The sequence below is a fragment of the Equus asinus genome, chromosome 7 (assembly GCF_041296235.1).
Source record: "Equus asinus isolate D_3611 breed Donkey chromosome 7, EquAss-T2T_v2, whole genome shotgun sequence".
Classification (NCBI taxonomy): domain Eukaryota; kingdom Metazoa; phylum Chordata; class Mammalia; order Perissodactyla; family Equidae; genus Equus; species Equus asinus.
In genome coordinates this window covers 27,347,268-27,358,944 of record NC_091796.1, presented here as the reverse complement: position 1 = coordinate 27,358,944, position 11,677 = coordinate 27,347,268, and the positions used below count along the sequence as shown (strand labels likewise).

The window sequence follows — 11,677 nt, the reverse complement described above, 5'->3', positions numbered from 1 at the left end:
AGGAGCTGGGGGCTGAAAAGGCCGGGAGAGGGAGCCTGTGAGTCGTGTTCATCCTCAGTGGCTCCTATCTGGGTTTGGACAGAGGGGAGGGCGGAGAGAAGAGAGGGTGCCCACATCTTGACGGGCATTGGGGGGAGGAGGGGGCACCCGGAGAAGGGAGAGGGGGACGCTGGCGGGGTTGGGAGGTGTGGCCATTGGACGCTAACATCCTTCATTCCAGAACTTCCCAGGTCCCTGAAGGGGACTCTGATCCTCGCCTGCAGGACGCACGTCCCTCCTGTAGGGCCTCCCGACCCTCCTGAGTGACAGACTCTTCAGACCAGGGAACCTGCAGCCCTGAGGCCTCCGCGCCCCTCCCTCTCACTTCCCTATAGAAGCCCTGGCGCCACCTGACTGTCAGAAGGGGAAGTGCACGCAAGGGGACCACCCAGTTGTGCCAGGTTCTGGAAATGCCGCGTTGCCCGCTCGGTCGGCAGTCTGCAGTGAGCTCAGAGGACCCTCAAGAGGAAGAGCTGGCAAGGGCCCAGGAGAGGAGGAGTGGGGTCTGTGAAGAGGTTTGTCGGGAGGCGGCCCTGCAAGTAGAGACCTTTGTCCTCCTCCTTAAGGGCAGGCCCTGGGGTCAGATAAAGCCTAAGGTGAGAGACAGTCTTCCTGTTGGTTCATTACTGTCCTCCTGTCACATCCGGAGTCTCAAAACAAGAGTCAGGGCCTTTTCCACACAGAGTCCTGTTTCCCTGGCCCCAAGTGACTGTAGGTCACTGATTTGGGAGTGGGGTGGGGGTGGGGACATACAGCCATAGGCCACCAAGGCGAGTTTTGGGCACTTGTCCCAACTCATCTTTTTTCCTTGTCACCCACTCTCCCTGGCACAGTCCTCCTCCATGGCCACAGGAAAACATATATTCTCCTTTTCACAAATTAGACGGAAGGGACCCAAGAGACGGACCATCTAGAAAGCCCTCTTTCCTTGCAGGAATCTCTTCATTCTTGAAAGGCGATGTTGAACCCTTCCAATGACTGCGAGCTCACTCCCTCACAAAGGCCCTCACTCCTCTTTAGGACAAGTCCAGCTGTTTGGAAGTCATCTTCCTTCATTCAGGCCCCCAGCTGCCCTCTGGATTCTCCCTCTTATTGGTTTGAGTTGGCCAAACTTTTGGTGAAGTCCTTCCTCCACCTGACAGACCTTCAGACGCTCCAGGCCTGTCCCAATGCGTCCCTTAAGGCTTCTCCAGGTTCAGATGCACGCGTTTTGAGTGGCCAGGTGGTACAGTGGGTAAGTTTGTGTGCTCTGCTTCCACGACCCAGGGTTCACCAGTCTGGATCCTGGGCGAGGACCTAGCATCGCTCATCAAGCCACGCTGAGGCGGCGTCCCGCACAGAAGAACTAAAGGACCTACAACTGGGATATGCAACTCCGTAGTGGGGCTTTGGGGCAAAGAAGGAAAAAAAAGAGGAAGATTGGCAACAGATGTTAGGCCAATCTTCCTCAAAAACAAAAAGAAACTGACATCTAAAAAAAAAAAATGATGCACATGTTTCTTTGGCCTGTCCTCAGCAGCCTCCTTTTCCCACCTTTCCCTCCTTCCTTTGCGGTCTGTGCCCCAAATCCCTTAGCACTTTGGGGCCTGAGGGGGCAGGCCATGCTGGGCGGGTCTCCCCTCCAGCCAGAACTAGAGGAGATTTACTCGCACGAGGAGTTCAGGGCACCCAGGGGTCAGGGCTCTCTGGGCCCAGTTCCCTATTCCTTCTCCATGTTCCCCTCAGGGGACACCCGCCCCAGAGTGAGGACCCAATGATCCTAGAATGAGCGCGCGGAGTGGAATCTTGACTGGTAGCTGGCCTTGTATTTCTTGCGCTGGGCTATGCTTACCCCCGAGCCCTCAGCCATGAGCTCAGGCCTCTCAAAGCTGCTGGGTGGACAAGGAACGCTGACTTTACTAGAAGATTCTGGGGAAAAGGCATGTAATGTAACTGGCAGGTAGTTCAAGATAATGTTTTTACGTTAAGACAAATGCATATAAATTATGTAATAGAATGTAGACGCGTGAATTTTAATGTCACAACATGCGACTTCAGAGGCGTTTTCCACTCCAGGAAGGTCTTCTGGCTGTTTCTTTAGAGTTCAGTCCCCAATCCCCCCACTAGCTGGCCCCTCTGCTGAGGGGTGTTTGGATGGAGAACTTGGAGAAGCGCTGATGTGCTCCGTCTTCTTTGTTATTGAGGTGAGGAAAGTGAAGACCCGAGTAGAGAAGTGATTAGACTAAGGACACACAGCTTGGAGGAGTCCAGATTTGAAACTCAGATCTGCTCTTTCCTCTGTACCAAGAAATGCCGCATTAGGTTTATGCGAATGCGTACCATGGCAAGAAAGGGGATCAAAAACAGAAAAGGGGCTTTGAGTTAACCCTTGGTTATCCAGAAAACACAGTTGAAAGACCGATTCTACTTGGAGTCTGTGCTCTGCGTGGAGGAGAGTTGACCCCACTCAGTGACAGAGGTGTACTTCTCTACCTCTTTCAGGGTCCAGCGTTCCCTGGTTGGGAGAGAGGCTCAGGTGAAAAAGGAGGGGAAGTCCAAGGCCAGGGCCAGGGAAGGAGAGGAAGACGTCCAAGGTGGGAGCAAGGCCAGCTGGAGGCCGCTCTGGACGCCGAGCCAGGGAGCTGGTAGGGCTGGCTGTGTTAAAACGGTCGGACACCCGTGGACTTTCCCTTGCTCACACGCCACAGGCTGTATCCACACACATGTACACACACACACACACCCCTCACACTCAGGCTCATAGATGCCCAAAGATGATGATCAAATGCTCCCTCACAAAGCCGAAAAGTAGGAGGCCACTGGAGGAGTGAATTCTGGCCTCCCCACCCCACAACCACCCACTGACACTGAAATGAGGATTAGAAGGGGGAAGCCGACCTTAACCAGGGAATTGAGCAAGTGGAGCTATCTTGTCCTCAAAACGCCATGCTTGAAATTATTAAGTAAGGGTCAAAGGTCGGCATTTTTTTTTAAAGGTGTCTTGGACATTATTGTAAGTTTGTGACACCCAATCGTCAAAACCCGAAGCAATGAACATCTATAGATGGGCTTGTTACTGTCGCCTCTCACAGAAGTGCAACTCTCAATATAACTTAATCAAGTCAATTAATACTGTTTAATAAATAGGCCAGAAAATTAGCTGAGAGTTTTTCTCGGCGGGATGCGGCGTGCGACCAGTTATGGAAGATTGTCCCTTGAATCACTAAGGCAAACTTTGTTGAGTGTCATTTTACATAAAGCAATCACATAAAAAAAGAGTTATAAATAGAAAAAATTCCAAAATTCTCCCACAGACAGACAGGGAAATCGAAACATCAAAAAAAAAAAAAAAACCAACCAAAAAAAAACACCAAGAAACAAAATAAAACACAACCACCCCCACGCCCACACCCCATCTGCTTCAAGTTCTTCTGATCATACAGTACTCAACATCTTTGGATATTTTACAACGTACAACTCTGAACTGCAGCCAAGAGAAAGCAAAAAGAACTAACCAGTCGTCTGAAAAATTGAGTTTATAAGAAGTCATTACCTTTACAAAATAAAAACAAAAGCCCAACACCACTGGATTCCAATGTGTTCACTTTTCCTCGATTTCTTTTAAAGTTTGGGTCAGCCCCAATCCCTCGGCCGATGCGGGGAGCATGGGCATGCTGGCTGGCGGGCCCCAGAAGCGAGTGTCTGAAACGGAGACAGGAATCCAAGAGACGGCTACCCAGGCAGATGACACCTGAAGACAAGAGGGGTCGGAAGCAAGTCCCTGTGGCCGGAATGGCATCTGGTGGTACGTGGAGTCAAGGGGGGTTCTCTTCTGGGGGGCTGGGAGAGTGACAGAGTCTGTGGTCTTCTCTGGCCTTTTTGTTTTTTTTAGGTTTGCTCAGGAGGAAGCCAAGGCGATAGGAAGAGCCGAAGTCTCTTGAGCCCACAGCTCCGGGACTGGGGACACCAGTCCTGGGCACCCCTGCTGATGAACTCTCCCCGTTTCCGGGCTACTGAGAAACAAAAGCAAACTCAGCCAGACAAGGGAGGGAAGGGCAGGAGAGGACAGAGAAGATCAGAAAGGCACTGGGCCGGCGGAGCTGTCTTCCTTCGCAGGACCTGCGACAAACTCAAGAACCAGGGAGAGGGTGTGGACCCCAACCCCCAGGGCCCTTCAAACCCACATCAGAGCCCAGGCTGTGGCTCCCCACACGGAGGGGGCCACACACCCCAGCTTCACCCCTGGAGGGAGGAGGGAGGGTTCGAGGGTGCTCAAACACAGCACAGAGGGCCATGGCCAGCCACGCCAAAGCCCTGAGAAACTGGAACTTGAGAAGCGACTAGAAACCCCAGACACCAGGTGCTTTGTCTGTTCCAGAATCATGGTGGAGGGAGGCGGTTGCCAGGTGTTAAGAGGCAGGCCCGGTCCTATCTGTATTGACCCCAGGAGTCCCAAGAGACTCGGTACAGCACTGAAGGGGGCATGTGGAGGTGGGGTAAATGCTAACTGGTCATCCTCAGGGCCCCAGACATACACCGTGGCCTGCCCGGGAGGAGGGTAGGATTCAGAGTTCCCCAAAGCTGCCTGCGGGCTGTGGACAAGCCCCACCTCAGCTCTCTCTGTCACCCTGTCTAGTGTGGCCACGTTTCTCACCTGTGCTAATACAGAGGTGGATGTGATAAAATGGAAATCCCATAAGACAGATGGTTTCATCACGGACTTCAGGAGTGGAAAGCTCCCGCCCTCTCCAGAATTCTCTGTGGAGGGATAGGCCTGTACACGTGCGTGGGTGGCTGGGAGAGGGGAAAATAAGAGGAGAAACTAGCAGCCCCCCTTCATAGCAGGGTGAAACCTGGGCGCAAAGGGCTCCTGTCCAAGGTCACTGGACAGTGAGGGAAAAATGGGCCTGGACTGCAGGAGCCTTGCTCCTGACTCCAGGGGCGTCCCTGCCACTAGGGCATTTCCCATAAGCATCCCAGGACTGCTGGAGACGGGGATGACTCCTCAGAGTAGTGTCTGTAGGCACTTTGCCATAGGGTGAGGCTCAGCCAGGCTGTGTGCGCCAGGACCCTACCCTCCTCCCTGCTCCATCTGGCCTGCCTCTGGCCAAGCCACCTCCCTCCATCTAGCGCCACACAGCTCCAAAGTGCTCCTGGGCACCAGCGTGTGGCCTCCTCTGTGGCGTGGGCCCGTGTGAGTGTCTGTGTGAGAGCCACAGAGACAGCCAGGGAGCAGCCAGGCCCTCGGGGAGGAGAAGCCCATCTCAGACACCAGCAAAAGGGAGGCAGCTGCCTCAGGAGGCCCGGAAAAGACCATTGCTGCTTATCTGTTTTTTCATTTTCCCATTGCGATTTGAAATACAAAGTTCAGAGCCACTGGGTGAGGCAGGGCGGGCCTGGTGGGAGAGGGTACGGGGCTGCTGGACTGGGGTGACAAGGACCAGCCTAGTTGTTGGCTTCAGACATGGAGGCCATATGGTTGAGGCCCGCGAGCCCGGGGAGGCCGGCCAGGCCCGCGGCCCACGGGTCGGGCAGCGGGAAGTAGGGCCGCGCGGCGGCCACGTTCTCGGCCAGCGCGAAGGCCAGGAGGCCCCCGGCGTTGCGCTCGGCCTCCAGCTGCGCGCGCCCGAACAGCTTCATCTGCGTCTCCTCGAACTGCCGCTCGAGCTCCTGCAGGCTCAGCGCGCCCTTGGGCGCCGCCAGGAAGTGCTTGGCGGGGCTGGGGCCCGGGAGGCACACGGCCGCCCCGCTCAGGTGGCCGCCCACCTCGCCCAGCGCCGGTGGCATCACGAAGGCCGCCTTGTCGGGCGCCGCGCCGCCGGGCCCGAAGAGCAGGCTGGCGGCCCTCCAGGCGGCGGGCTTGCGGCCGCGCCGGGGCCGCGCCATGCGGCAGCTCTGGCGCTTGATGTGGCGGTGCAGGTGGTCGGAGCGCGTGAAGCTCTTGTAGCAGAACTCGCACTGGTAGGGCCGCACGCCCGTGTGGATGCGCATGTGGTTCTTGAGGTCGTAGTTGTGCACGAACTTGGCGTTGCAGTGGATGCACAGGTAGGGCCGCTCCCCCGTGTGCTTCCGCATGTGGATCTTCAGCTTGTCCTGCCTGCAATGCAGAGCCTGGATCAGTGCCTGCGCGGAAGGCCCGAGCCACTCCTAACCCTCTGCTCCTTCCTCCTCCAGAACCTGCTAAGGCTCCCTCCTACCATGGTGTCAAACCCCAGGAACGGCACCCATGCTGAGAGTTACCTTCAACGGCTGCCCCACCCCAAACAGGTGTGGCCACTCACCTGGATTAGAGGGCTGGAGAAGGGGCAGTGTCCTAACAGACTAGCTGGGGACATAGGCCCGCGAAGGTCAGCAGTCTGTCTTTAGTCCTTCCACGGAGCAGCAACTTCTGATACTGGATTGCACCTTAATCTCATACCCGCTCTTTTCAAGCAACAGTTTTCCCTCCGGGCCCATCCTGCGCTGTTGCCCAGGGCCCCTTGTCCCATCCCAGCTCCTGAGCTGTTGCGATCTGTCTGTCCTCAGCGCTAATCTGGGAGGCTTTGGAAGCCGGCACACCTTGTTCAAGTCTCCTGCACTGCGGTTTCTCATCCCAAGCCCTGGGCTGTCCTCTTTGTAGACCATTCCAGGATTTACAAAAGAGCCAGGTGCAACAAGAATGCAGCCTAATCTAGGGCAAAGCTTCCCAGGATTTAAGGGGTATTATTCAGAGGTAAGGTATGGTGTAGGCGTGGGGCTCCCCTCGGGGGTGTGAGACCCACCACTAACATGCTGGGTGACCTTAGGCAAGTTACTTAACTTCTCTGCACAGGGCTGAACCTAGCACAGACATCAGTTTGTATTGTTCAGGGCTGATGGAGAGAATCTGGGTTTGTGTTGAGCAAGATTCAATACACCTCCTGGTGGTCTTGAAAGGAAAACTGACATCACGGGGTTGTTTTCCTAAAGACGGAGCTCTGGGTAAACCAGCTGGGCTGCAAGGACTCCTCTTAGGATCCTTCTATAGCCTTCCCTAACCAGGCCTGGCAGGCCGGGAAGCTCTGTGTCCAGTCTCCCACCTCCTCCCGGCAGGTGTGGCTTGGGTGGAGTGTCTGCCTGTCATTTTGGGCTCGGGTTTGAGGTTGGGGCAGGTGTGGCGCCCAGGCATCCTCCCTAAAGTGGCCAGATTTAAACCATGCTCAACATAACCCCAGGCCAGCGGGAGCAGGTCCTGGGCTCCCGGTGTCCCCTGGCCGCTAGAGGTCTCACTGGCTCTCATTTTTGGGCTGGTTCTCCAGGGGCAGGGCTGGAGAGAAAAGGACATTCATGTGTACACTGGCAGAGACCAGGGGAGGAGGACCAGGGAGGATGATGCGCCCAGCCCACCTGTGCTCTTGGGAAGGTTGGAGGGCACCTGGGAGGCGGGGGTGGGGGTGGGGGTGGGGAGTGGGATGGGGAGGGAGGAGGAAGGGAGTGCTGCTGCCCAAGCTGGCTGCTGTCCTCCACACACCACATCCTCCTCTCTTCCAATCCCCCTGCCTCTGCCCCTCCCACAACCCGCCAGCCGCCCCTCGGCTGCATAGTACCCTGCTGTGACATCCACGCCCCCTCCCCCTGCCAGCATGCTGCCCCTATGGTATCTGTAACCCACATTTCATCCAGGCGATGGGTTTTTGAGTAGGAAGAGGTCTAAGAGAGCATCCAGGCCAGTGGGCCTCAAACTTGAGTATGCGTCAGAACCACTACCAGGGCTTGCTGAGACCCAGGGCTGGGCCCCCTCCCAGAGCTTCTGATGCAGTAGGTCTGGGGAAGAGGGGCGGAGAATTTGCATTTCTAACAAGCTGCCAGATGCTGCTGCTGCTGCTGCTGCTGCTGCTGCTAGCCCATGGACCACTTTGAGAAACACTGGCCCAGGCTAATTCTTCACTCTGCAGATGGGCAAACTGAGGCCCAGGGAGGGGAATTGGCCGAGGGCACCTTACCGGGCAGAGCTGGGACTAGAACTCAGGCCTGTTGGCTCCCAGTCCAGGCCCCTTCCTCACTACTGTAGGGGTGGGGGGAATAGTGCCCTCTAGAGAGGCTATGCAGTGCTGACGACCATGTCTTGGGACTACACACGTTCACTCAGGCTCTGATGGAACCCTGACGCTAGGTGGTCGGCTAGGCTCACTCACTGGCTATGCGACTTGCCCTCACCAAGGCCTGGTGGAAGGCTCAGCTCGGAGTCATCAGTGGGGTTTTACATACACCATCTCATTTAAATTCCTCACCACAACCTTATAAGGTAGATTTAAAAGAATTCACTATTACATATAATTAGTAGTATTGGCCCTGAGGATCACCCTCAAATAATGGACAATGCAAATGGTAGATCTTTAAATATCAAGGGCCTATTATAAATATCCACTGCTTCTCCCAAGCTTTTCATTAGGGCATCAGAAATAAATCACATTTCAGCATCAATTGGCCCAAGTGTAAGTAGTGGTGAGAACGTGACTTTAACTTCGTTTTATTGAGCACCTGCTATGGGCAGATGAACGACCCTGGAAGGTCCTTATTCAGAGGCAGGGTATGGGGTAGGGGTGGGGCCCCCATTAGTGGGGTAGGAGCTCCTGCTCTAGCTGCAGACCCACCACTAACTGGCTGGGTGACCTTTAGGTAAGTTACTTACTCTCTCTGTGCAGAGCTGAACCTAGGGCCAGATATTAATTCCTATTGTCCAGGGCTGATAAGAGAATGTGGGTTAGTGTGAGCTAGATTCAACATACCTGGTATAATTTCCACCCTTGGGCAGAGGAAAAGTGGGGGCTCAGAGAAGGCAAGCAGCTTTCCCAAAGGTATCCAGCCCGGTGAGGTGCAAAGGGGTCTGGAGGGCTATTTGGGGTGTGGTTTGTTTGCAAGCTGTTCTGAGGTTGAGAAAGGGTAGATTTTCAAAACGAGAACACCCAGCCTGCAGCCTGTAAGGGCTGCCTCAGAAAGTGCAGACCAGAACAATCCAAACAGGGCATTTGCAGCCAGCTTTCTGCCTCCAGGGCCAGAAGACTGGGGCATGCCATGGGAGGAGCTCAGCCCTGGCAGGAGCTGCTGCCCCTAATGAAGACTTTTCACAGGGGCAGGAGAGAGGGCGAGCAGAGTGGGCCAAGCTCATGAGAAACTAGTCCTGGAAAAAAATTTAGAGAGCATCTAGTTTACCAGGAGCACATGACCATGTTCTGACTCACAGTCTGAGGCAGTGGGCCCAGCAACCTGCATTATTAGCAGTATGCTTCCCAGCACCTTGAAAATATTGATCTAATCCAGTTCCCTCACTTGCAACATAAGGAAACCAAGGACCAGAGAGGGAATGGCTTTCTAAGGTCACACACCTCCTATTCCTGTAAATGACCTTTCCGAGTGGATATAATGCGCATAGGCTTCGGCAGAGCAGGGCCCAGTGTAGGCACACTCCAAGAACTGGGCCGGGTTCTTAGTGGCCCTGGGCCTCAGTTTCCTGACCTCTAAAATGGGGGTGCTGGGCTGCACCCTTTTGACCTCTGGTGTTCTGAGTGTGTTGATCTGGGTGGCAGGCTTATGCCGAGTCTCTTTCTGGAGCTGGGTTGACCTCTGGTGCTCTGAGTGCGTTGATCTGGGTGGCAGGCTTATGCCGAGTCTCTTTCTGGAGCTGGGTTGGCCTCTGGTGCTCTGAGTGCGTTGATCTGGGTGGCAGGCTTATGCCGAGTCTCTTTCTGGAGCTGGGTCGGCCTCTGGTGCTCTGAGTGCGTTGATCTGGGCGGCAGGCTTATGCCGAGTCTCTTTCTGGAGCTGGGTCGGCCTCTGGTGCTCTGAGTGCGTTGATCTGGGTGGCAGGCTTATGCCGAGTCTCTTTCTGGAGCTGGGTCGGCCTCTGGTGCTCTGAGTGCGTTGATCTGGGTGGCAGGCTTATGCCGAGTCTCTTTCTGGAGCTGGGTCGGCCTCTGGTGCTCTGAGTGCGTTGATCTGGGTGGCAGGCTTATGCCGAGTCTCTTTCTGGAGCTGGGTTGGCCGGTTGCCTTCACAGATTTTGGCCCTTTTGCCCTTGCCTCTTCACGAATCTGATCTGCTCATGGACGCAGCATGAGTGTCTCTGGAAGATGTTCTAGCCTGACTCTCAGGAGCTGAGCTCTTCGTCACTTCCCTTCAGAACTGGAGGTCTGGTGGTCCTCTTTAAATGCTCAAGGCTCCCCTGTGCAGTGGCCCTTGCCCTAACTTACCCTTTAGCATGGCTATCAAGCCTCTTTACAAGCTCATCCCTTCCGGTTATAAGATGCACAAGTTCTGGGGAGCCCTGGTGACTATAGTGAATGATACAAAATTGCATACTTGGAAGTTGCTAAGAGAGTAGATCTTAAATATTCTCACCACACACACACACACACACACACACACACACACAAGAGGCATCTAGGTGAGACGATGGAGGTGTTAAGTAACCTGACTGATAGTCATTTCACAATGCATACGCATATCAAATCATCACATTGGATACCTTAAGGTTATACAATATGTCAATTACATCTCAATAAAGCTGGGGAAAAAAGATCACCCCATCTATTTTTCCAGCCCCCTGCCCCTCCCGATAGTACTGCGCCCACACACACAGATATGCTGTTCACCTAGCAGGCCACACTCTGGTCAACTTTGCATCTTTGATCACCTGCCGGCATGAGCTAGATGGCCGGACCCCCTGCTGCGACACCTGCCATATTGTGGGATGGATGCTTGGTACCTGGCTCCTTCCCTGTCTGTGCATATCTTGTGTATGATACCAGTGCTCCATCCTTAGGGTCCTACCAGAGGTCCAAGCCTAGATGCTGACACCCCTCTCTTTGCCTCCTTCCTTCCCAGCTGTGAGCCCTTGCTCCAGCTCTCCTCCTCCCGGCACCCATCTCTTCCATCTCTGAGTTTATTTACTCTTGCAAGCTGCTTTGTCTGAAATGTTTCCCCTCCCAATCCTCCCTGGCCCTTCAAGGTCAAACTCAAGGGCAGTTCTCCACAAACCCTGCCCTGTCCACCCAGGTCTCATCCTTTGCTCTGACCTCCCTGAATACCTGTGACCTGAACACTGCAGCTCAAGGCAGCTCACCCAAGGAACAAGGAAGGAGCAACAGAAGATGATGTGTCGGCATCCTCCTTTCCTGCTCTCTGATGGGCCCGTAGGTGTCGGCATTGCCCTCCCGGCAGATCGTGAGCTCTGGGGGCCAGGTCTCCCTGTCCATGTCATTTGCACAGGTACTCCTGGCCAATGGAAACGCTTGTTCAGAGGCCGCCTCTGCTGCCTTTATTTCTGTGCATGTTATTTCCTAGGCAGGGGACGTCATGTGTGCTGTTTCCCTAGCTGCCGCTCAGGCCCGCAGAGCCACCACCCTGTCCCTGGCTCCTGGAGCCCTGTCTTGCTAGGAGCTTAGACAGCAAGATGATGCAGGAGGCCGCAAATTCATGGGCAAGGAGCGCTGGTCCCCAGCTGATGCAGAGAAGGAAGCTGGCGGGCTCATGGACCTTTCTCTCAGTCCTAAGCATCAGTGTGGATCAGGTGCTTACTGGGACCCAGGCAGTAATGCCGTATCTCATGGAAGCCTATGCAGTTGGTGTTTCTGTCATTCTCATGAGGGAACAGAAGCAAAGAGAGGTGCAGTAATGTGCCATAGCTGCCCTTATCTTGGGC

General features: G+C 54.8%; 1 protein-coding gene across 11 annotated transcripts in view; it reads right to left on the bottom strand.

The window, feature by feature from the left end:
- Positions 1-1,951: 1,951 nt before the first annotated feature.
- ZBTB7C (zinc finger and BTB domain containing 7C) overlaps positions 1,952-11,677 on the bottom strand; it is a 353,239-nt gene continuing 343,513 nt past the window's right edge. For all 11 annotated transcript variants that reach the window (XM_070513092.1, XM_070513093.1, XM_070513091.1 and 8 more), the window contains one exon: positions 1,952-6,115. In XM_070513092.1, coding sequence (XP_070369193.1) covers positions 5,464-6,115 — 652 coding nt within the window. In that variant the 3' untranslated portion in view covers positions 1,952-5,463. The remainder of the gene's footprint in view (positions 6,116-11,677) is intronic.